Source organism: Eulemur rufifrons, chromosome 3, assembly GCF_041146395.1.
Source record: "Eulemur rufifrons isolate Redbay chromosome 3, OSU_ERuf_1, whole genome shotgun sequence".
NCBI lineage: Eukaryota > Metazoa > Chordata > Mammalia > Primates > Lemuridae > Eulemur > Eulemur rufifrons.
Window position 1 is genome coordinate 72,853,531 of NC_090985.1, and position 26,477 is coordinate 72,880,007.

General features: G+C 36.2%; 1 protein-coding gene across 25 annotated transcripts in view; it reads right to left on the minus strand.

Moving 5' to 3' along the window:
• Positions 1 to 26,247, minus strand: part of RALYL (RALY RNA binding protein like) — a 652,666-nt gene extending 626,419 nt beyond the window's left edge. For 7 of the 25 annotated variants that reach the window (XM_069466295.1, XM_069466286.1, XM_069466288.1 and 4 more), the window contains exon 1: positions 25,448 to 25,761. Coding sequence is in view for 6 of the 25 variants with exons in the window: in XM_069466290.1 (XP_069322391.1) it covers positions 24,028 to 24,043 (16 nt within the window). In the remaining 19 variants the exon portion in view is untranslated. Of the gene's footprint in view, positions 1 to 23,808; positions 24,366 to 24,601; positions 25,762 to 26,033 lie in introns of those variants that run through there. The other 18 variants (XM_069466290.1, XM_069466274.1, XM_069466297.1 and 15 more) reach the window with 6 other exon arrangements.
• Between the last annotated feature and the right edge of the window lie 230 nt (positions 26,248 to 26,477).

Below are 26,477 nucleotides of genomic sequence, written 5' to 3' on the forward strand. Positions count from 1 at the left end.
TGATGCCTCCAGATATGTTCTTTTTGCTTAAGATTGCTTTGGTCATTCAGGCCCTTTTCTGATTCCAAACAAAGCACAGAATTATTTTTTCTAGATCTGTGAAGTACGACTTTGGTAATTTGATGGAGATTTCCCTGAATTTGTAAATCACTTTGGATTATATGGACATTTTAACAATGTTGATTCTACCATCCATAAGTATGATACAATTTTTCATTTGTTTGTATCCTCTGTGATTTGGTTCCTCAGAATTTCATAGGTTCTCCTTGTAGAAATCTTTCACCTCCTCGGTTAAGTATATTCCTAGATATTTTATTTTCTTTGTAGCTATTGTGAATGGTATTAAATCTTTGATTTGACTCTCAGCTTGACTGTCATTAGTATACAGAAATGCTACTGATATATATATATACATATATATATATATACACACACACACACACACATTGATTTTGTATACTGAGACTTTGCTGGATTAATTTATCAATTCTAGGGGACTCTTGGTGGAATCTTTGGGGTATTCTAGATACAAGATCATATTGTCAGTGAAGAGCAACAATTTGACCTTCTCTTTCTTGATTTGAATACCCTTGGTATTTTTCTCTTACCTGATTGCTCTGGCTAGGACTTCCAGAACTATATTGAATAGAACAGGTGACAATGGGCATCCTTGTCTTGTTCCAGTTCTTAGGGGGAATGCTTTCAGCATTTCTCCATTCAGTATGATGTTGGCTGTAGGTTTGTCATTACATGGCTTTTATAATTCTGAGATATGTTCCTTCTATGCCTAGTTTCTTGAGGGTTTTTATCATGAAAGGGTACTGGATTTTGTCAAATGCTTTTTCTGTATCTATTGAGACGACCATATGCTCTTTGTTTATGCAACAAATCACATTTATTAATATGTTTGTTGTACCATCCTTGCACCCCTGGGATGAAACCCACTTGGTCCTGGTGGATCATATTTTTGATGTGCTGTTGAATTTGGTTTGCTAGTATTTTATTGAAAATTTTTGCATCTATATTCATAAGAGATGTTAATCTGTAGTTTTCTTTTTTGTTGTGTCACTCCTGGCTTTGTTATCAAGGTAACACTGGCTTTGTAGAATGAGTTTTGGAAGATTCCCTCCTTCCCAATATTATGTAATAATTTCTGTAGTATGAGTACCAGATCTTTGTGGGTCTGTAGAATTCAGCTGGGAATCCATCTGGTCTAGGGATTTTGTTGTTGTTGAGAGGTTTTTAGAGGTTTTTTTAATTACTGTTTTTATCTCACTGTTTGCAATTGGTCTGTTTGGGAGCTTTATTTCTTCCTGGTTGAGTCTTGGGAAGTTGTGTGTTTCCAGAAACTTGTCCATTTCCTTTAAATTCTCTAATTTCTGCACGCAGAGATTTATATAATATTCATGGGTGATATTTTGTATTCTGTGGTATCAGTTGTAATATCACCTTTTACATTTCTGACTGACCTTATTTGGGCCCTTTATCTTCTGTTCTTGGTTAATCTAGAAAGAGCTCTGTTGATTTTGTTTATCTTTTCAAAGAACTAACAAAAAGTTAGTTCATTAATCATTTGTATTTTGTTTGTTTTCCAATTCATTTAGTTCTGCTCTCACCTTCATTATTTCTTTTCTTTTGTAGGCTTTGGGTTTGGTTTGTTCTTCCTTTTCTAGTTCCTTGAGATGTGACATTAGATTGTTAATTTTTGATCTTTCTGTCTTTTTGATGCAGGCATTTAATGCTATAAATTTTCCCATAAGGAATGCCTTTACTGTGTCCCATTAATTTTGATAGATTATGTCCCTTTTGTCATTCAGTTCAAAGAATTTTTTTTATTTCTATCTTAATTTCATTCTTGACCCAATAATCATTCAGCAGCAGGTTGTTTCAGTTCCATGACTGAACTTGGGTAGGTTTGAGTATTTCTCTTGTGATTTATTTCTAGTTTTATTCCACTGTGGTCTGAGAAGGTACATAGAATGATTTCGATTTGTTTGCATTTGTTGAGATCTGTTTTGTGGCCTAAGATATGATCAATCTTGGAGAATCTCCCATGTGCTGCTGAAACATACATTTTCTTTATCCATTTATACACTGAGGGACATTTAGTTTATTTTCATATTTGGGCTATTGTGAATAAAGCTGCAATGAAATGTGAGGGTGCACATTACTCTTTGAAATACTTCTTTCCTGCCCTTTGGATATATACCCAGAAGTGGGATTTTAGGATCATATGGAAGTTATTTTATTAATTTTTTGAGGAATCTCCATAATGTTTTCCATAACGGCTATATTATATTTATATTCCCACTATGTACACATTCTCACCATCACTTGCTTTCTTTTACTGTTTTGTTAATAACCATCCAACAGATGTGAGGTGATATCTCATTGTGGTTTTGATTTGCATTTCCCTGATGATTAGTGATGTTAAACATTTTTTTCATACACATGTTGGCCTTTTGTATGTCTTCTTTTGAGAAACGTATATACAGGGATAAAGTTTTTGTTCCTGATGATCTTTTCCTTAGCTTCCACTAAACCTTCCAATTTCCTCATTAATTTGCCTTCCTTTGCCTCAGTGATATTCAACACTCCTCATGATTAAATGCCATGCCACAAGCTCTTTCTTGTCCACAATTCCTTATTCTCAGATACATCCACTTACATTCCGACTATCAAATATCACCTCATCTCAGATAGTTTCTAAAATTTCTCTTAATTCCTATTTCCTCAAAGTGCATGGCAATTACTCTAGCTACTGACACCTCAAATTCTCACTTGAAAAACTGAATTCATATTGTCCTCTAATTGAATTTACTTTTACCACTAATTCAGCCCTTAATCATAGGCTCTCACTGAACCATTTTCCCAGTGTCTCATGTATACAGCCTTGATGAAATAATTACATTTTCTAATAAGAAAAGTATCCTCTTAAAATGAGTAGCTTTTTTTTTTTTTTTTTTTTTTTTAATTTTTTTTTTTGTCGAGACAGAGTCTCACTTTGTTGCCCAGGCTAGAGTGAGTGCCCTGGCGTCAGCTTAGCTCACAGCAACCTCAAACTCCTGGGTTCAAGTGATCCTACTGCCTCAGCCTCCCGAGTAGCTGAGACTACAGGCATGCGCCACTATGCCCAGCTAATTTTTTCTATATAGATTTTTAGTTGTCCATATAATTTCTTTCTATTTTTAGTAGAGACGGGGTCTCGCTCTTGCTCAGGCTGGTCTCGAACTCCTGACCTCGAGCGATCCTCCCGCATCGGCCTCCCAGAGTGCTAGGATTACAGGCGTGAGCCACCGCGCCTGGCCAAAATGAGTAGCTTTTAAGTGACTGAGTAAAGAACACTTTCCCAGCTACTCAAATGAGGTCACCTGACTTTAGGTGCCATGTGCAAGGTTGGAGGTACCTCCAAATCACCCACCCACTCATGACATGGCTGTTTTACCCAGCCCCATGTAGAACTGCAAACTCCTTGAAAGCTAGGTCTGTGATTTATTCTTCTAGTATTTCCAACAGTGATTAGGATAGTTGATACTTGTTCTGGACTGAATTGTGTCCCCCACAAAAGTCTCATGTTGAATCCATAACCCCCAGTACCTCAGAGTATGACTGTATTTGGAGATAGGCCCCAAAAAGAGGTAATAAAGGTAAAACTAAGTCTTATGAGTAGGCCCTAATGCAATAAGACTGGTGTCCTTGTATGTTAAGAAGAAGAGACTGGGACACCAGGGATGCATGCACACACAGGAAAGACCAAGTGAGGACACAGTAAAAATGTGACTGTCGGAAAGCCAAGGGCACAGGACTCAGAAGAACCAAACCTGCCAACACCTTGACCTTGGACTTCTAGCCTCCAGAACAGTGAAAAAGTTAAGTTTCTGTTGTTTAAGCCACATAATATGTGGCATTTTGTTATGGGAGCCCTAGTTAACTAACACAATACTCAGCATTTATTTGCTGAATTGGTTCGAATTTATAATTTATTATTTCTTTCTCCTTCTCAGACCAGATTTTTATAATAAGATAGATTCACAAAGATAGGTGACTTGAAATCATTCATTTCCCCCTTGTTCTTCTTATTTCTAACTTAGTGCTTTATAAAATCACTACTGTTTCTAACATCCAGCCCCACAGTGATACTAAGTTTATTTCTTCAAGTAATGATTTCTTCAGGTAACCATGCATCAGGCTGGAAATCAAGAAAATATCGAAAAGACAAAACTTCCAAGTAAAAGAGAAGTAGTGGTCTTTCCTTTTTAGTACCTTGTGTATGTGTCAGAGGGGGACTGTGTAATATTTTCAGGTTATAATATTTTTGGAATCCTCTCTAAGTTGAACTTAAACTGAACTTAAACTGTTTAACTCCTAAACAGAAAAGGGCTTCACGTAGGCAATTTCCAGCTACATGATCTTCCTCATCCTAATTTATTTCTTCTACCCTGCAAAGCTAAAGACAAACAGCTTGAGAGGGGTGGGTCCTAGAAATCCTTATGTTGCCACCTTATCTTGCTTGAGCCAAGGTCACAAGTATTCAGTAACTGCATAATTGAGAACATTATCTGTGGCCAATGGCTTTAAAGACATTTGGAAGTATCAACATGTGTTTTATTAGGCAGAAAAAAGAACCACACAGATAAAATGAAAGGGCCATGTTAGTAAATAATCAAATCCTATTTATTCTAGCATAAGAAATGAGATGAGAGTAACCCAGTGGGTCAGAGTTAACAGGCTTTCAGAATCAGACTGACCTGGGCTTAAGTTTTAGCTCTGCTATTTACTAGTCCTATCATCTTGGGCAAGGACCTTAAGCCCTCTGGGCTTCTTATCATCTATAAAATAGGAATAAAAATAATCAACCTCCAAGGACTATTGTGGGAAAAAAATTTAAGCACTCTTTGTATGTCTAGCTGCTATTAAGAATTCAAATAACATTTATTAATTAATTTAGAAATGCTGAACACTCTCTTTGCCTACTGAAATTATGTCTTCAGAGTAAATTACTTTTAGAAATGATTATATAAATATCCACATAAGAGTTATGAAGAAATTGGAGACAGCAGTTGAACATATGGCATGCACAAAAAAGATACATTTAGGAATTTGCCAAATATTAGAAAGGAGCATAGTATTACAATGGTACTTTGAGGAATATACTACGGTGAGACAACATTTTTGTAAAAACAAACAAAACAAATAGACAAATATAAAGAAGAGTGACTTGATTTCAGTAAAACTGACGTTGATCAGGAATATGCAAAATACTGGCAGAACCTGTAGGCAGTAATGACATGCACAGTTATAATGCAAGTTTGTATGCATTCAACATGAAACAGATTTGAGTCAAAATATGTATAATTTCTGTAAAGAAGAAAAAATATCTTGCTCCTCCATTTTTACATTTTAAGAGGATTACAGAATATTATTTATAGATTCTAATTTATCGATATTCTTCCAGATATTTTAATCCAAAGGGGAAAAAGGTATAATTTTTTGTGCTCTTCCTCTCATTTTTTCTTTGACCTGGAGTTCTACCGGTTAAAAGAGGATTCTGATATTTGCCCAGATCTTTCGGGTAAACCACTTAAAATATCAGGCTCTACATGATATCTCTATGTTCTTATTCAAGGTATTAAATTATAAGAATAATTCAATATTATTTGTCTATGATGATTACTTTTGAAATTTAGGCAATTCACATGCAATGCCAGAGGTACAGAAAACAAAAAACATAAGTAAATACACACACATATATACACTGTATACATGTGATATATCTTATATATACACATGTATATTTACTTAAATAAATACAATTAAATTCTTAGAATGTTTATTGAAAAATCCATAAGCACTAAAGCAACTAGTTTCACAGAGTTTCCCCAGAGATTTGGAGCCCCTGAGAAAGGGACAATGTTTTATTCATCCTGTGACTAACACCGTGTCACTAACGTTTGTAAATGAATGAATGAATAAGTGAATTAGTAAATGACTGAATTAGAAAATCCCTAGTTTTAAGAAACATATAATCTAGAAAAGACTAAAGCTGCATAAGTATAAGGTGCTTGTTTTGTACCTGTGCTTCTCAAGCAGTCTGTGTTGAAGTGACCATTTTTTTCCATCTCTAACCAATCACAAACCATGTTTTATAGAACATAATAAAATAAATTACTAGAAAAATGAAGGAGACAATACAAAGACATACAATGAGATACAAAATTATTCGGTAAAATTGTGGAAGTCTCAATTTCTTGTTTCAAAACAGCAACCCACAAGCCACAGACCATGTTTTGAGTAGCACCATTTGTTACTATTACCAGGAACAATGTGAGGGGACAAAACCCCACTTAACATTTGAAAGAAAAGCACTTGAAAAATTCCATTAAGATTAGTTTAGAATAATCTACTAAGAAAATTTATCATTTTCTTCCTGTATTTTCCAGAATTCTATAGTTATTCATCCAACTGACAAAACCAAAAAAAAAAAAAAAAAAAAGAAACAAACAAAAAAATAGGACACCAAATGATTCTTCTTAGCAAACTCTAGTTATCCTGGCAACTCTGCAGGACTCAAAAGGAGGATCTGCAGGTACAGCTGCTTTTCTATAGAAGACTTTCATAGCACCAGGCACTCTCCATATGGTAGGTGAGAAAGGCAACTTACCTAGAGGATAAATGGTAAATGTTCTAAGTGTACTTCTTATTTCCATTTGTGTCTTTTTCTAATTAACTACTATTCTTTTGTTGTGTGGCTGGAAATAATTGATGACTACACAAGGTACTGATATCTCTACTATGTTCCCATATAATACTGTTTTTTTTATGTTACATTTTTCAAGCAATTTTCACCTATGAATATTATTTAAAAAAGCTATTATTTGCACTCAAAAGCTAATGTATATATATGTGGTGAAAATATTAAGAAATAATTATAACATTTTAAACTTAAATAAAAAAGATATTTGGCAAGTTTTTACATTAAATGCCCAAAATGTCACACCTATAGCATAAACAAAATATTCTACAAAATGCAATCACATAATTCCTCATGGTTATGTTCTAAAGTCATCATGAAAAGTATTTAAAAAATGCTTCTGAAAATATCTTCAATCAATCACACAATACTTATACATGATTTTATATGTTTTATATCATCTCTCAGTAAGTCCAACCCAACCAGTTTTTCTACCAATGTTGTATAAGAGACAAATTCTTTGGTTAAACTTGAAGTGAAAGGCTTGCGGTTTTACCAATAAATATAACTGAAGTATATGAATTCATATAAACTAAAAGCATATAAGATGCTACAATACCAGAATAAGATAAGCACAAAAAGATGTTAAGTAAGAGAATACACATTATTTAAAATAGCAATAAAGAGAAAAAAGAGCCAACTAAAATATTCAGAACGGGGCATGGCAAAGTACATTATTATAATATAATACTGCATAATTTTTAAAATCCCAACCCCTTTTGTGTGTGTCAAAAACAGAAAATCTATCTCATAACAAAATGTACTTACATTTAATATGTCTCATGCATCTTTTAGGGACAAAAAGACATAGTATCAAATAAGTATGCAAAAAACAATGAGAACTCCTCTAATTTGATGCTATATGGCAACTAAATAGCTAGAACCATTTCCTAAAGCTGTTCATAAGCCAGTGATTCCCCCGACATACACTCTCACACTCACACTCATACTCACACTCACAAGGGCATCTTCCCTCCCACACAGAGACATACTTGAAAGATCTGTACAGAGAATACTGACATATGCTTAGCTCTGAAACACCAAATAATAACTAATAGATCAAAATTCAATGCTTATATTTCCCCATCAAATGATTGGTGACTCACAAATTTTAATCAAAGATACTAAATCACTTTAACCTCAAAGACTACACAAATTATTTAATATTCTATAAATTTGAGGCATTTCTTTCAATTAATGTTATTCTGCATAGTCTTAGAAAGCTGATTTGATTGTATTCACTTCATGATGGGTTACATTTTGCAGGTGAAATTACATAGGAAAATTAATTCTCTGATTTAATAGAAAATAACATACCATTTTAACTGTGAACTTTATTTTCATTTCTTATGGAATTTATCACCACCAGCCCCTTCTGCACTGTAAGCTTCATCTTCATACATTACGTAATGTCTCATACACGCAGAATGGTGAAAAAGTGAATTTTCAAGGAATATTTATTGGATAAATGAACTGATTCATGAAATAATGTGAAGATAATATATTTCATAAATTAAACAATATACTTACAGTTTGGGAACTGGCAAATGAGTAAATGCCATAAACCAGTGATTGTTCAACCTTAAAAACTGAATTGTTATCACATTCTCCTCACTAAAACTAAGAATGAATTTTCAAGCCTTTTAATTTTACATATAAACTGTTCACAAAATAGCCCAAGAAACTGTCAAAATTTATCACCGAGATCATCTTTTAAATAAAATATTAATTCTATTTTGTTCAACCCTTAATTCACTTAAATAGAAAAGTAATTCTACATTTTCAAGTGACAAATGTAAAAATGGTTGTGGTTTATTTAACCATTAAAAGTATTTTAAGATACTCTTGTATTTGCAAATAGTTAAAAGTCTTAGCTAAAACCACATGAAGGAAGTGATTTTCAAACTTATTTAATCTTAGAACCCTTTCTATTAATGGAAGTTTATATAGAAGTTCCTAAATCAGATAAGTGTAGTAACTTTTTTTTTTTTTTTTTTTTTTTTTGAGACAGAGTCTCACTCTGTTGCCCAGGCTAGAGTGCCCTGGCGTCAGCCTAGCTCACAGCAACCTCAAACTCCTGGGTTCTAGCAATCTTACTGCCTCAGCCTCCCGAGTAGCTGGCACTACAGGCATGTGTCACCATGCCTGGCTAATTTTTTCTATATATTTTTAGTTGTCCAGCTAATTTCTTTCTTTCTTTTTTTTTTTTTTTTTTTAGTAGAGATGGGGTCTTGCTCTTGCTCAGGCTGGTCTCGAACTCCTCAGCTCAAATGATCCTCCCGCCTCAGCCTCCCAGAGTGCTAGGATTACAGGCATGAGCCACGGTGCCCGACCAAAGTAGTAACTTCTGTGTAGAATTATTTTTTTATTTGCACCTGTAAAAATTTCTTACAAAGTCAACCAATGCCTGAAATATGGTTTATTTAATAAATATTAATACAAAGTTTAGAATCTGGAGTCTATAGAGGTCATTACTGCTATCCTGTATCACTCTCAGCATCCAATATATTTATTTTGCTTAGGGCATTATATTATGAAAATTCTTATGAAAATTCGTAAGCATCTATAAATGGTAACAGTTTAACTGTTCATGATAGCCATTAAAATCTCATGATATCCTACAATAACAGTGTTATAGAAGCTTGAGTGAGTAAAAGTAGAAAACTTTACTTTGTTTCAAGCTGAATCCTAATAATATCTAATATCTTGAATTTTTATCATAAATATAAGCAGCACCCAGAAATTATAAGCATTAGGATTTTCAAACTATTCCAAATAAATGACTAAAATTAAAATCTAAAGAACTCACAGAGTAGACTGTTATCTTCCAATGCAATTGGCAGAAATAAGTAGAGTTCTTTTTATGACATTTACAAGGTGAGCAGACTGAGTCACCTTACCTCTGAGATTAAATTTCAACATTCAAAAATGAAGCAGTGGGAATAAAATTAAAATGTGTATGAATGTATTTTTTGAATTATAAAGCCTTCTACAAAAGTAAGGTAACTCTGTTAAGACAAATTATCATCTAAGTAAAGTACACATACTCTCTTAGCACTTATGTCTGTCTTCCTTCCTGCTGCAGAAATTATGTCTTCTTTTTTACATCTTTAGAGATAACTGTTACAAATGGTGGTGAGAGATCTTTAAAAATCTTGTTGAATTCAGTTGCCACCTACATGCTATGAAAGAGAGTTTAGAGAGATATTAAAAATATCTAGGAAAGTCCAAGTGCAGTAAGCCACCAGTGAGGAATGATTAATTCACGAATTAATTCAAAAAGATGTGTTGAGTGCTCCCTTTGTGTCAGACAGTGTAGGTACTAGGAAACATCATTAAGATAAACTTATTGTAATGAAGCTACAACCTAGTAGGATATGAAATGTGGAATGTTAAAAGTGCTGTGGGACTAACTTCTGTGTATAAGAGGTAGGACCTAGTAATGGGTTAAGGTGACTTTAATGTCACTTTGTAAGCTGTACGTGAGTGAGACTCAGAAGAAACTAGTCTGATTGGAATAGAAGGCTGTGGGGAGAAAACTGAGGCTGAGCAGCTTGGAGAGTTTCATATTATGCAATGCCCTTTATTTTCTATATTCATGGACTTCAAACATGCAGAAAATAAATTATTATATACAGAATTTGCTATTTAATTTTCAAATAGCTTCTGAAACTAAGTTGGTAGTCAATGACTAAGTCTACAAACAAATTTACATATCAAGTATATCATTCTGTTATTAAAATAGTGTATTGACTTTGCAGGACCATGGATAGTTCTCACCAAAAATTAGGTGCCAGACAAATATCCCTAATATAGAAGGCCAGTCTATGAAAATGTTATCCATTTCTTACCATTGCATTATTTCTTCATCTACAGGACCAAATAACAAATGAGTAGACTAGAAAAGCTAATTCAGTAAAAGTGGCTGTCCTGCTCCTAAGGAACAATAAGTATCAAGATAAATTTAATATTTCTTAGTCAACCAGACATATTTTTGGACCACTTTTTGACAAAAAAATGAACTTCAATGGATTTCAATTGAGGTTCTTAATAAAAAGTGAAAGCTAAAATTGAAACAATCAGAGAATATTTTAAAAATCTATCTTGGCTAATCTCTGAGAAAGAACAAGATGCCAAAAAGAGTTTAGAAACACGACATGGCCCTGAGGCTTCTCTGAACCCTCTAGATCTGCACTGTCCTATGTGATACCCACTAGCACATGAACACTTGAAACAGGCTATTTCTGTGCTATAAGTATATTATAGTAAATAGATTTTAAAGAAGTAGTACAGAATAAGCATATTTTAAAGTAATTTTATATTGATTACATACTGAAATATTTTTTGATATACTGGGTTATATAAAATATATTATGATAATTAATTTCATTTGTTTCCTTTATTCAATGTGTCTTCCAGAAAATTTAAAATTACCATGTGGCCCACTTTCATGACTTGCATAATATTTCTATTTGACAGTGCTGATCTAAAGAGTATGTTGCCATGGCTATTGCTGACCTCTGCCCCTCTATTGCTCCATTTCCCTCTCCCCTCTTCCAAGCTTCCCTTGTCCTTTTTTTTTTTCCCCCTTGAGTTGTACCAATGTCAGGGTGGAGGACTAGAATAGGGAAGATCTAGCAATTCTGAAATAAAAAGATTACGAATGGAATGGAATGGGTTCAGAAATAAAAGAGAAAATATTTTTATACTATTGGTACACTAATCTAAATTATTTATAAAACTCTATTGTTAGCCATTTTTAAAAAATCTAAATGCACAGATATTTCTGAATGCATTTTATATTTTTATAGCACTTCAGAGTTTCTAATAAGATATTTTTATTTGAAATTTTCAAGTAATCTCAACATATTCCAGAACAAAATTAATTGTCTCAAACAAGAGACTATTTATCAAAGCATTTAAATGGGTATACAACTCATACTAATTGTATCTCTTTACTCTGACATTCTCTTATTTTCCTCAAAATTTTACAAGTTCTTTTCATCTCTGAATTTTCTTTCCAGATTGCTCGCACTAAATTTTTTTGTTGCTTTTATTCCTCTTGCTTGGTCTCCTTTACTTTTCCTTCTACATAGACATCTACTCTGTCTGATTTCATTTATTTTTGACTTTGGAAAACAACGTAAAGAAAGTGCTATCAAATCTCCCAAGCTGAGGAATTTACCAAGTCACTGAAGAGGAGAGACAGGCACTGCATTTCAAATTGTTCAAATGCCTTAATAATGTAAAGAACTATAATGTAAAGAACTATAAATAATCACTTACACTTTTCTTAATTCTCATAACTTTATGCATTTTCACTTTTCACATGCACCATTTCCTTCCCCAAGTAGATTGTCAGTTCATGAGGGTAGGTTCAGTGGCTTTTGTTTTATGTTTAAACTTTGCTTTATTCTCCTAACATTGATGTAGCTATAATAGATTTCCAACAAATATTGGCTGAATAAACAAACAAGCATTCAAAATCACACCCATTATCCCCACAGAGGAAAAGTTATGGAAGACTATGAGACGAGGGACTAGAATCAGAACCTACTGCAGTGCAGTTCTAAGTTAGCAATCTTCCATAGAGAGAGAGCTACTGTGAAGGCTTTAATTATGTGAGTGTATTTACGATATTGGACAAATGTCACTGAACTATTGATGTAAAAATCAAAGTATTTCTTTTTTTTCCATGTTTTAAACAAGGAAAAATGGTCCACATTCAAGTTGTGGAGCCAAAAAGTCCTGGGTTCACATCTTTACTCAGCCATTTAATAGCAATGATACATTTAACGAGTCAGCTGTCCAATCCTTAATTTTCTCCTAGATGTTGTAACCTAGCATAATAATATATTCTTATGGTGTGTTACAAAGATGAGGCACAATCTGACCAAGCACTGGTCAGTCAGTCTGGTCCAGAAGGGCTGATCCATAAGTGGAATGAGATCGCAGGATCGGCAGCAACAGAACTCACAGCAGCCAGATCTACTGTCAATCTGCCTGCCACCTGGACTTCTGATTTAAAAAAATAAAATAAAAAGTTTTTTTTTTTATTTCATCTTATTGTTATGGGGGATGCAGAATTGCAGGTTACATACGTTGCCCGTGTACCACCTTTCCCCTCAAGTCAGAGGTCCAGGCGTGTCTGTTCCCCAGTTAGTGCGCGTTGCACCCATTGTGTAGGTATATGTCCCTCCCTTCCCCAGCCCCTCCTTCCCGAGTCAGCACCTTCAAGCATTATCATTCCCCAAACCGTGCGCATTGCACTCATCATGTAGGCATACACCCATCCCCTCCCCCACCCCCACCTCAGTCTGATATCCGATTGGTGTTGTTCCCAGATGTGTATTTAGGTGATGATCAGGGAAACCAATTTTCTGGTGAGTACATGTGATGCTTGTTTTTCCATTCTTGGGATACTTCACTTAATATAATGGGTTCCAACTCTCTCCAGGAGAACCATAGAGATATCGTATCCTCATTATTTCTTATAGCTGAGTAATATTCCATGGTATACATATACCATAACTTACTAATCCAATCATGTATTGATGGGCATTTGGGTTGTTTCCACATCTTTGCTATTGTGAATTGTGCTGCTATAAACATTCGGGTACATGTGTCTTTGTTACAGAATGACCTTTTTTTTTTTAACTGAAGTATAAAATGTATTAACAAATACTCTATAGCCGCGGTCCCCAACCTCCGCCTCACGGAGTGGTAGTGGTACATGGCCTATTAGGAACCTGGCCGCACAGCAGGAAGCTAGTGAGCAAAACTTCATCCATATATATAGTGGCTCCCCATTGCTTGCATTACTGTCTGAGCTAGGCCTCCTGTCAGATCAGCAAGGGCATAAGATTCTCAAAGGAGTGCGAACCATGGCCGGGCGCGGTGGCTCACGCCTGTAATCCTAGCACTCTGGGAGGCCGAGGCGGGTGGATCGCTCGAGGTCAGGAGTTCGAGACCAGCCTGAGCAAGAGTGAGACCCCCGTCTCTACTAAAAATAGAAAGAAATTATATGGACAACTAAAATATATATATACAAAAAATTAGCCGGGCATGGTGGCGCATGCCTGTAGTCCCAGCTACTCGGGAGGCTGAGGCAGTAGGATCGCTTAAGCCCAGGAGTTTGAGGTTGCTGTGAGCTAGACTGACGCCACGGCACTCCAGCCTGGGCAACAGAGTGAGACTCTGTCTCAAAAAAAAAAAAAAAAAAAAAAAAAAAGGAGTGCGAACCCTACCTTAAACTGTGCATGGGAGGGATCTGGGGTGTGTGCTTCTTATGAAAATCTAATGCCTGATAATCTGAGATGGACCAGAGGTGGTGATGCTGCGCTGGGGAGCAGCTGCAAATACAGATTATCATTACCAGAGAAATTTGGCTGCACAATAAATGTAATGCACTTGAATCATCCCCAAACCATCCCCCCTGCCCCTGTCTGTGGAAAAATTGTCTTCCATGAAACCAGCCCCTGGTGTCAAAAAGGTTGGGGACTGCTGCTCTATAGCTGTCTTCTTAGTCTGAATCATTTACTGTTACATTTGGACAGTATTTATTTGAAGTATCCTGTATTGGCTCCGATCTGTAAATTCCTTACAAAGGGTTGCATTACTGCATCCACTGCAAAATTTATTTCTGCACTACCTGAAAATTCTCCTCAAATTCAAGAAAGATAAATACACATATTATATACCTATAGCTCATTTCATAATAGTCCAAACAAAGGATTAAAGTCCAGAAGTCACAAATTTAAATTAAAAAAAATCCTTTTTGGTATTAATTAATTCTAAACCTCCAGAAATGTCACTGACACTTTTAGAGTGTATATTGTTTTCCTTTCTAGGTTTTCCTCTGTCATCCAATTACGGATTTTTAAAATCTCTTTTTCTAAGTTACACCTTTAACACTCAGACTCGCTTCACAATACTTTAACTTCTCAACATCAGCAGCATCTTCCTTACTTAGCCGCATACCTTACCGTACTCTCAAACTGATTCATCATGTGAGTATGCTCCACTTTCAAAGTCTGGAAACATAACATTCTTTTCTGACCAAAACTATCCATCTTTGCACCTTTCTCATTCTGTTAAAAATTGTGAGCCTGCTATTTTGTTTTCATCCTGACCTTAAGGCTCTCAAATCTTACCAGTTCATATTCTATTCATCTCGTGGAGTTGCTCTTGCTCCCCATCCCAGCCCAGATTTATTTATGTCTTTTCATTCAACATATTCACTACTTCTAGAAAGCTCACCTCTTTGTTTCACAACATGCATGCCTTATTAATCTCCTAACCAAGTAAACCTCAGTTCTTTCCTTGACTCATTCAGATTACAAGCTAAGAGTTGCTGGAGAAACTGATGCAATTGTGTTGACTAAAGTGACAACAAACGTTAATTTTGCCAAGTTCCTCATTACGACTCTAGAATCTTTTAATATACCTCACGCTTATTCCCTGCTACATTCCCAAAGCTCCAATCCTCATACTAGTATGTCTCCACCTATGACTTCACTTATACTTATTTGAGAAGGCTAAAGTCATCCTTAGATGGCAAACTCTTTGTAGTTAGGGTTTTTATCAGTTTTATTTATCACTGAATCCTCATCTTCCAGCACAGTACTGATAGAGAAAATGCTCAAAAAATATGTTAAGTAAATAATGAATATTTAATTAACTAATCAACTGATTCAATTTACTTCATCTTCTAAGACATGACCAGCCTCTTCTTGTGTTACCACCGATCACATCAACTTTTTCACAACATTTTGGAACTTACTCTTGAAAATTATCTTCCCTGCCATTATACTTCCAACTGTCCTTGCTAGGCGAATCTATCCTGAAAAACCTAAAACACACATTCAGATTCTTCTTATTCTAGCTTTAAAAATCTATCTTTCCTTTGATAATATACTCCCTTGAGTAGTAGTCTGTTCCCACAATTTAACATTAAACTTTATTTACTTCCTGTCTCCATATATTAAGACCCTCCATGACGTTAAACATGGGCAATCAGAGTTCTGCTTCTATTTAACCCTAATATACATATTTTTTCTCCATGACAACTCATAAATTTTTCAACTTTCTTTACTAGAAAAATTCAAATACACAGAATATTTGAAAGGATAATACAATGAAGCCAGCATAAGCAATCTCTGGATTTAAAATTGGTTGGCAAATGATGATTTGTTCTATACACACACACAGACACACACTCAATGACTCATAAGAAATTAAGTTGCAGACAGCATAGCATTTATCCATAAATAATTCAGCATTTATCTCCTAATACTGTTAATTTTCTAGCCCATATGCAAATGTTCCCAATTCTTCCAAAACTTGATCTTTATAGCCTGCTTTTTTAAAAAGTAGAGTAAGTCCAAGAGTAGTGGCTCACATCTGTAATCCCAGCATTTTGGTAGGCCGAGGCAGAAGGATCACTTGAGGCCAAGAGTTCAAGACCTGGAAAACAGAGTGAGACCCTGCTTCTACAAAAAATAAATAAAAAAAAAAAAATAGCAAGGTAGCATGAGCCTGTAGTCCCAGTTACTCAGGAGGCTGAGATAGGAGGATGGCTTGAGCCCAGGAGTTTGAGGCTGCAGTGAGCTATGATAACACCACTGCACTGTAACCCAGACAACAGAGTGAGATTCTGCCTCAAAAAATAAAATCAAGATTCAAACACTGCATTTGGTTATCTTTAGTCTCTTTTATTCTATAAAAGTTCCCTCCACAGTTGCACTGACTTTTGAAGAGACTAGGCCATAGGTATGATATTTTCAATGCAGAATATCTCACTTTATGAATTTGCCTGATTATTTTCTTATGGTTTAGCTTAATTTGTTGTTTGCCTGCATTTTTCCACAAACTGGAAGTTAAGTATAACCAGGTTTTATTAGTAGATTCAGGTTAAACATTCTAGCAACAATATTTCGCAAATGGTGCTATAGACCTAATATGGCATCACATCAGGAGGCTCATGGTGTCAGGTTGTCTATCAGTGATGCTGGGTTTGATCATTCAGTTACTTAATCAGATGACTGCCACAAACAATGCAGAAGGAATGTTTGAGTGCCATGAGAATATGTTATCCCCCAAAATACTTCTAAATGATGGCTTTTATTGCTGATTGATCATCCTTGCCTGAATCACATATTTCATTGGGAGTTACAAACAGTAATTTTCTAATTCTAGGATTTATTACATTTAACTCACATTATTTTGTAAAGAGCTGTCCTTCAACTAACAAAGGCAGGCTAACCATTTAATGCTTTCAATTTAATTACCATCAATTTTTTTAAAAAAAATTATTTAGAGTATCACTATGGACTCGTGGATTTTACTTTATTCAATGTTTTACAATCTGTTACAGTCACTCTTGATGTTCAAATTGCTTCAAATTGGGCAACTGGAAGACCCTTCAAGCTGTTTTCTGCTTACGTTGATACAACTTTGTCTTTGAGCATTCCTTTACTTTCTGGCACAATGAGATACCCCAGGCTCATCTCATATTTTTTCCACCCATACCTAAAATCAACCAATTGCCTGGAGCTCTGGTCCTCTTTAGTGGGGGATGATATTTAGAAGCCTGGATTTGTGTACTAGTTGTGCTCATTGGTTCTGGAGAGATATTGCTTTGAAGTCTTTGCAGTAGACAGAGATAGTGAATATATTCATTTTTAAAGGCTTTACAGTGTATGTTAATAACTGATATGTTAGCCCTCTCTTTGCTTTTCTTTCTCAGAATATTCCTTGCTATTCTTGTTTTTTTACACTTCTATATGTAATTTAAAATCAACTTAACTAGTTCCAATAACTTCTTACTGGTCTTCCTATTGCGATCATGTTACACACACACACAAACCATATATAATAATCTTGGGGGCAACAGCCCTCTTGATGATGCTGCCACATCATATCCAGAATCATGGATCGCTTTTTCATCTACTCAAATCTGTCTCATTCATTTAATTTCTTCTTAAAATTAGATTTTTTTTATTTCAGCGTATTATAGGGGTAAAAAAATTCAGGTTATATATATTACCCATCCCCCCCATCCCCTCCCCTCCCGAGTCTGAGCTTCAAGCGTGTCCATTCAAAAAGTCCCAAAACAATACATGTTGGCGTGGATGCGTAGACACAGGAACACTCATACACTGCTGGTGGGACTGTAAACTAGTGCAACCCCTGTGGAAAGCAATGTGGAGATACCTTAAACAGATTCAAGTAGACCTACCTTTCGATCCAGCAATCCCATTATTGGGCAACTACCCAGAAGAACAAAAGTCATTCTATAAAAAAGACACCTGCACCCGAATGTTTATAGCAGCACAATTCACAATTGCAAAGATGTGGAAACAACCCAAATGCCCGTCAATTCATGAATGGATTAGCAAAATGTGGTATATGTATACCATGGAGTATTACTCAGCTATAAGAAAATTAGATTTTTAAACACAGATTCAAAGACCTTTTCCTCAGGCCTCACCTTTTCTTGAGCCTATGCAGCATTAGCTGTATAACACTTCTTTGTTTACACATAACCAGATACTTTTCTGAGCTTCAGTGGCTATCGTCCTAACTCTTTCTATTTTTGTGCCTTTTACCAGCACTTCTTACACCCACACAGAAAAATATAGGCATTTCACAGATTGCTTCCATGGGGTGACTTATTCCCACCTAGAGTTCTAACATAGATGATTTGGTCATCTCCTCCTAACCTTAAGTGTGTTTTCCAGCACTAGACATGAATTTCAAACTGCACATTGGTCATTTCTTCCTGAAGTAAACGACAGAACTTCAAATTAGTGAAATGTTAAAAACTGAACTATTCTCCCACCAACCAAATCAGAATCTCTTCTAGATATTATTTTCTCTTGTTTTGTTTTGTTGTATATGGCTAGTTCTCAAGATATCCAGATTGAAAATTTGAAGGTAGCCTTTAATACTCCCAACACACTGGCCTCCAAATCTCCTGATTTTATAGACTTATAGATTTATCACCGAATGTCTTTAAAATCCATTCCATCATGTTCATTCCCACTGTCTCCACTGTGGTTTATGCTTCCCATTCTTTAATGAAAATACTCATTTTTTCAAATTCCAAAGAAACTAGTTAATAATGGAAGACTCTCTGCATATATCTGAAGAAGCTATTAAACACAGAATCCTAAAATAATATCCTGCAGTTATAGGTGTTTTATGTTATTAACAAATAGGTAAAATGAGCTTGAAAAATTTCACATCCAAATATGTGTAAAACTTTGAGGTGGAGATGTTGGTGAGATGTTAGTAGACAGAAGAAGCACCTATATTTATAGACTTCTGTGTTATAAAAGAATTAGCTGTTTGGTTTTCCTTGTGCAAAAGTCTAATTTTCCACATCACACTGTAAAAGCTTCAAGAGTCTGGAGATTATATTTTGTACTTAGTAAGTGTTGAATGCTTTTTCTAGGGCCTCTGCAAAACCACTGTAGATAGAGAACTATCTATTTTGTCCCGGCCATAGAACATCAGTGGTAACTCACAAATTTCCATGCATTGGGCTCTCTTCAGAAAATCCACTAGTCCTGAAGAGATATGTGATAATATGGTCACTGAAAGGTCATTTCAGAACCAGTAAGAGTCTCTGAGTAAGTGGTACAATTTTCTTTTATTCCTGGCCAGAACACTAGGTAGTGAACAGCACTCACTAGTGAAAACTTGCCAAACTACAGCCATTTTAAATAATGTATCAGAATAAATATATAGCAATTGTTTTACATAAAAAAAACCAAACAAAAAAATTCCTCTCTACAAATGAAGTATCCCTGTGCAAAGGAAGAGACATGACTTCTGTTTGTCATCTGTTCTTTTACCACCTGTGGAGCTTTAAGCAAGTTAAGTATTTCTCCAAGTCTCATTGTCCTCCAACATATAAAATGATGACGATACTATCCACTCACAGAAAGAACAAATGGAAGTGTCTGTCACATCAAATTAATGTTAGTAGTTTTCTTTCTCTCTCATCTTGATTTAATGAGAAAATACCCCCACCTGTTAATGATTTCCAAAACAACTCAGAAATATGTTCTTCCTGTTATTATCTAGCATATGGCTATCAAAATGTGTATAAACATTTTCTCTAAACACATGGATTATGTATAAATGCAATTAATCTTCACTGTGAATTTAGAAAAAAATTCAACTACATTATTCTAAGGAAAAATATTAATTGATAAATTAAATGGAATTGTACCAAATATTTATACACATAAAAATATCTAGCTTTTTGTTAGTATGAGGGAACTTAGTGATGCATTCTATTGCATCTTTCAGAAACCCAGGACAGGGTTCCCAGGTTCTACTCCATACTTTTCTCTTCATTTAGATTTATGGATGGCCAAAGAAATAATGCCTGAAGTCTTGACCCCAGCTGAGGAGTCTCCAAGGACAGTCCAGAAGACATTTATCCTAAACACTAACTGAAGTTCTCCCACTGCCATCTCTGTGGCTAGGAATGGATGGAAAAATATAAATCAACACCTTTGGTTTCCAGGATTCAGTCTCAGAAAGATAGCAAGATAATGTAAAACAAACAAAAACCTTTTTAAATGTAGGCAAGAATGAGGAAAACACAAAGTCATTTTTCCACACTGTCTCATATTTAACATAAGTCTAACAAAATAAAGGAACAACCAAAAAATCTCCAGTATGTTCTCAAAAATCTAAAATCTGTAAGAACAAGCAAAACTACTAAAAGTTGGCAGTTGCTATGTTAAGTCTATGCCTTCTGTAGATCACAATCTAATAATAAAAGGAAGACTGATAACAAAATTATATTTATATAAACTTGTAAATGTATAACTAGCTAGCTATTGATACATTCAGGAATCACCTATTACTTAAATTTTATTTAATATTGTTCTCAAAATTATGGTGTAGTGAAACTGTTTTCATTGCCAATAATGTGAAAGTTTATGTTGCTACAGTCAATTATTGAAGAAAAACTTACTGAATCAAAGAATCATACTGAGTTATAAAAATGGGATCTTTAAAAGCATTTGTGCAAGTCATTGGAAGTAGCGGATAATAATAAGAGTATAAGAACAATAACTTCTGATCAGCGAGAATATTTTTTAAAAATAAGTTTTTATTTACTTTCTGGAGATCCATACACAGATTGAAGAATAAAATTCATCATTATCTCAGTTTTTCAAAGCACAAGATAGAGTTTTCTTACTGGCAGTGTGATAAAAGAAGTAAAAAAAATTGCTGTTTTTTAAAGTCACAACTAATCACCACTTAAAAATAGTACTTTTCAGTTAGGAAAATAAATTGTAATTAAAATATTTTCCTCCAATTCCTTCTTATTATGTAAACAATTATAGATATCCACTTCTTCCATAACAAAGCTTTTTCCAGGACTTGAAATGTAAAGTTTTATTTGATTTGATGCACTACTTAATTAGTTGCTGACAGTGTCAGTAAATAGTAAACAAAGCCTGATCACACTCTTACTAGGGTGGAAAGCTTTCAAAAATGCAACAGGCATACACTTCTTACTGGCATTTCCATATATTTATCACCGGCTTCTTAAAAAAAATTTTATTTAAGAAATAGTTATCCAAATAATATTAATACATGTTTAACTAGGAAAACAAATTTTCAGGATATAAAATAATTTTTGTTTCACTATTTTTATATTCTGGAATTATCATTGTTCGTATAAATATAATAGATTTTTTCAACCACGAGCCTTTCATAGGAATTAGAGAAAATAAACTAGCTATCATTTTTAAAAGGTAATACATTTGTTATAGTTAAGAATATGAAAAAGTGCTTTTATAAATGTATGTTTGGAACTTTTCTCCCTTCTATATGACACCATCACAGTACGGCTACTTGATCGGGTTGCTACTTGATTGCTTATGACCATGAAAGGATAAGTTTTTTAAAAATTGTGTTTATCTTTAATGATGAAAATTTATTCATTTAATTATTTTTGAACAGACCATAAACTCAAGACAAAATTTCAACTAGGATTTTCTTTCTTTATATCAAGATTGTGACAGAAACTGCAAAATTCATTCAGTAATCCGGGATTTTTAACAATACTTATATTTTACCATCCCTTAGAAAAGTTCTAGGAAATTTAACAGATTAAGTTTGTGATGATTTCTTTGTCATCTTTTTTAGACAGTAAAATATTTGAGGTCAATTAATGGTCTAATAGCCAATTTATGTGTCTTCTTTCCCTCACTCCCTCACCTTCACCTCAGAAAACCTATCTCCCTACAAAATAGAAACTTTTTTTTCTCTCTTTCTTTGAGTAGTAAGCAGTTGAAAAAGTAGGCAGGATGAAGTTGCTGGAAATCACACTGTGTTGCTTTGTCAATGAAGAGCAGTATGTTTTTCCATAAGAAACCAGTAGGCGGTGCTAACTCTAGGATACAATCTTCAACAATTTGAAACCAAGAAATTCATATAACAGGTGGCCAGTTTAGAGTTGTAGAATTCCCAGTATGATTCATGGAGAAGGACATTTGAAAAATTTGAATATATGTATATAATATAATGAAAAATGAATATTAAATAAATGAAAACATAAGCTGACTAAAGGTTCTTAGCCTGATCTTTATTTACAGAATTTAAAGCACAACCTCTCTGGTCTCCACATTAAAATCTTATGAGTATCTTTTTTGGTCCCATTCTGGCTTCAATCTAGTTTGGAAATACCATACAGTACAGCTAGTGCTTTGCCCATCTTAAGACACAAACTGTCCCGACCTTAGGGGAGCAAATGGTTCTCTTAATGAAAATTCAGGTTTAATCACTCAAGTTATTTCTTCCTTGTTTTCTCTCTCTCTTGTAAAGGAACTAAATGACTTACAATGCATATAGCCTACAAAAATAGATTATACACTGTCTTGTATTTTTAAAAAAATAAACATTTCTACGTATATACATTATGATTAAAAAACCACAGAATGTTGTAAATAGCTTTTTAAAAATGTTTTATGTTAGCTGTTTAAACTATATGAAAGACTACATTTTAGCAATCAGCTCAATACACAAAATAAGAAAATCCAAATTTAAGGCTTAGTGACATAATATTGGCTTCAAATCTTAGAACTATGCACTTCAAGATATCAAGTTTGGTGTCCACAGATAGTGACACAAACTGTCTCCCTAATATAAATGCAACAGAACTTCATTCACAGAGAAAAGCTACCCTGAATACAAAAATATCTCACATGCAGTGCAATGTCCAACGACCTTTAGATACATGAGTGCATTGTTAATAAAACATACAGAAAGCTTTCTAGATATTCCAATAAATTTTACTCTTCTACAGATAAATGCCCATTTTCACTCCTTAATCTTTCACCAAAAAAGGTAAATAATAAAGCATAAAACTTTTCATTCCACAAACTGAAGTTACAGACTCGGTGAAATATTTGCTTGAAAAAAGCCAGCATATACTACTAATTCCTTCGTTATGGGCCCCTATGTATGTTGGAGATTGGGTTATTCCTGTGGTAACCTAGAAGAAGCCTTAACCTGAGAGGTAAAAAGTTATTTCATTTGTTTTATGTTTATTTAACAGAATTCAAAATATATGTGCATGATAAATTTAAGGATAAACTTTTTATTTAAGGAAAAAAGTAAGAAAATCATAGCTTCGAAATCAAATAATTTCAACAACAGTTACCCTCCAGATCTGAAGATTTAAAGTATGACTTTATGAAATTTATTTAGGCAGCAAATTTTCCAGCCGATTCTGTTCCTGTATTAAATACAGAACAGGCTTTTTATTGCCAACTGGTACATCTCTGAAAGTAGTGCTAGATTATGCTGAAAACATGTAACAGGACAATTATAAAATATCATGGAATACATTCAACACTGAGTACTTCACTGCTACCAACACATGAAATCATCACCACCCTCACCAACCCCTCACTCCTGCCCTGTACCCAGTTCTCAGGGGAAAACCTTTGAACTAGTATCAGGTGGTTAAAAAGAGGGAAAACACTGTCGCTTTAAAACTTAAGTAAAAGGCTATTTTGAACCTTAGGTGTATAGTCTCATTAAGGCAAAGTAACAGTTTCGTCCTCAACATTAAACCCAAGTGACCATCATACAAGTAACTATTTCCCCACCCCCTGGAAGACGACACCAGCAAGCCCTTAAAACCAATGCAACACAACAGTGAAGGAAAAGATCCTAAGACAGCACCACTAAGAAAGCAAAGCCCTTCCAAAAAGCAAAACAGGCTGGGAAAGACCTACTGCGTTGTTTACTCATTGTGAAGAGGAGGAGCAGGAGTTGAGCGTGCGGGGGCTGGTGCCATCTTCAAGGCTCTGGAAATGTCTCGAGCTCTGGCCCGCGTGGCCTGGAGCCGACCCCGCTGGAAGACGCTGTCCCTGCCGCTTCTACCCTCATTTCCCCAGTGCTCTGAGGGGCCGCCCCAGCCGGCCCGACGGCCAGCGCCACATACATGGCCCACGCCTCTCTTGCTTTGCAAGTGGCCCTCGGAGAACTTACAGGGCCCGCGGGCCGCCGGGTCCCTGGCCGGCGCCGCCCGCGACGCAGACGCCGCCCGCTGCTTAGACGATCTGGGCGCAGCAGACCCGGAGTGGGGCGGGGGGTGGGGGGGGCAGTATTTTGCGCACGTCCAAAAACGACCCTGAGGCAGGGAACGGACTTCGGTCTTCCCTGGCTCCCCGCGCGCCTTTCCCCACCGCGGGCTCGGACACTGCCCAGAGACGCGCGCGCGCAAACACACACACACTCACACATTTCTTTGCCAGGACCAGTGTTGCCATTGCACACCCGGGAAACGCCTCCAAGGGGACCAAGTACCTGCTCTCTTCGAGCTGCTCAGCTGTTCACTTCATCCTCCGTTGACAAGGAAACCAAACCGCACTTCATTTTTTTTTTTCCAGAAAAACCTTCCACTGCCATCATTTGAAAATTGATTTACGGGGAGGGGAGGGAGAGGAAGAAGGGATAATATAGATATAGATATCAGGATATCTATTATAAAATTATCTCGGTTTTTTTTTAAAAAAAGTCAAATGTGCAAAAGTCATAGTTAATTTAAAGGAGGAAAAAAGTATTTTGCTTAAAAATGATCCCAGTAACCAGCTGCAAGAAAAGTTTCATGTTATCAATAGGTATCAAAAACAGGAGAGAAAAAAACGAATTTGTTCTCACCGGCTTCCAAAAAGGGCACAAAAAAATATAAAATTAATGTCTTTGCTCAGTGGTTTGCACCAGTATTGCAAGACCACAAACTTGTAAACACTGCCGTAAAATCCCACCTATACAAAAATGTCATCCGAAAAAAAAGAGTATGCAAAAAGAAGAGTTAGAAACATGCTTTTTTATTTTTACAAAGGAAAAAAATAGGCACCATACTTCATATCGCTTTTTCCATAAAACCAGTTGCATATTTTGCTGGACTTGGGAGACGCTCCCACCGAGCACGGTCGCCGCGGACTCCCAGACACAGCGCCTTGTCTACAGAACGATCGCATGCTAGAAAAACTTGGATTCAGGAAAAGGCTCAAAACCATGCTCCTCCAGCTTTCCCAAATATAAACAATAATCAAAGAAGTGGAAAAAAAGAAGAAGAAAAAAAACAAAAACAAAAAAAAAGGACAAAAAAAAAGAATAGGACAAGAATGCCACTGAGAAGGTACTCACCGAGCGGGAGTAAAATGTTGGAATAAAAATGAGATTTAGTATAAAATACAGTATGGCGGTGGAAGAAGGAATGAAGCGCGTTTTTTTCTCTCAGTCTCTGCCTCAGGCACTGACACGTGACTCGGCGCCAGGCTGACTTGCAGGCAGCCGGGAAGGACCGAGGCTGCGAGGGGGGAAGCCCGCGGAGCTCAACTCTGGCCGACGAGGCGGCGGCAGCGGCGGCGGCGGCGACTGGGAGCCCGGCGCCTGCGAGCGGCGGCACCAGTGGTGGCAGCAGCGGCAGCGGCAGCTCACCGCGAGGCTGCCTCCGCTGTGAGCCCAGACGAGCAGGTGCCCCTCACGCTGAGGCTGAGCACACGCACACGCACACGCAAGACAGGCAGGGCGCCGGCGAGAGGGGGCGCCGAGCGGGGTTGGGCCCGAGGCGCGCAGCTGCCGCTGCCTCTGCCACTGCTGCCGCGATCACTGCTGCTGTTTCTGCTGCTGCAACCGCCGTCGCCGCCTCCGATTGGGAGTGTGTGTTCTGGGGGCAGCTCAGGGGGTGATGACCAAACGCCTGATAGGAGGTGCACAACTTGCTGCTCACCTCAAAGTTGTTACTTCCCACTTCCTGATGCATTCATCTATTTTTCATCTCAAGGTAGTGAGTTACCTGGGGAGAGATCCCGTCGTCTTCTCTCTCTCGAAGTTTCACTATTCAAGCCCTGTTTAACTCATTTTTTTTTTTTTAATTTTCTGATTTCCCACTTCCCATGCCTCTTAAGCTGCCTTTGCCTCTACTGTTCCCTCCCCCTATATCTACGCTTGTCCCTCGCGGTTCTCTGGGCACCTGGCTCAGCGCGATGCTGGGGGCGTTGTCAACGGCAAAGCCACCGTCAATCTTTACTGCCATTTGAACACACGGCATCTCTTTCGCCGTCTTCAAGGAAGGGAGGTTTGCAGTTTGGAAGACAAAACAAAATCTCTTATTTAGGGAACCCCGTCCCGGGTTTCTTTTTGCGGGTTGCAGAGCGGTGGGTGGGGGCGTGGG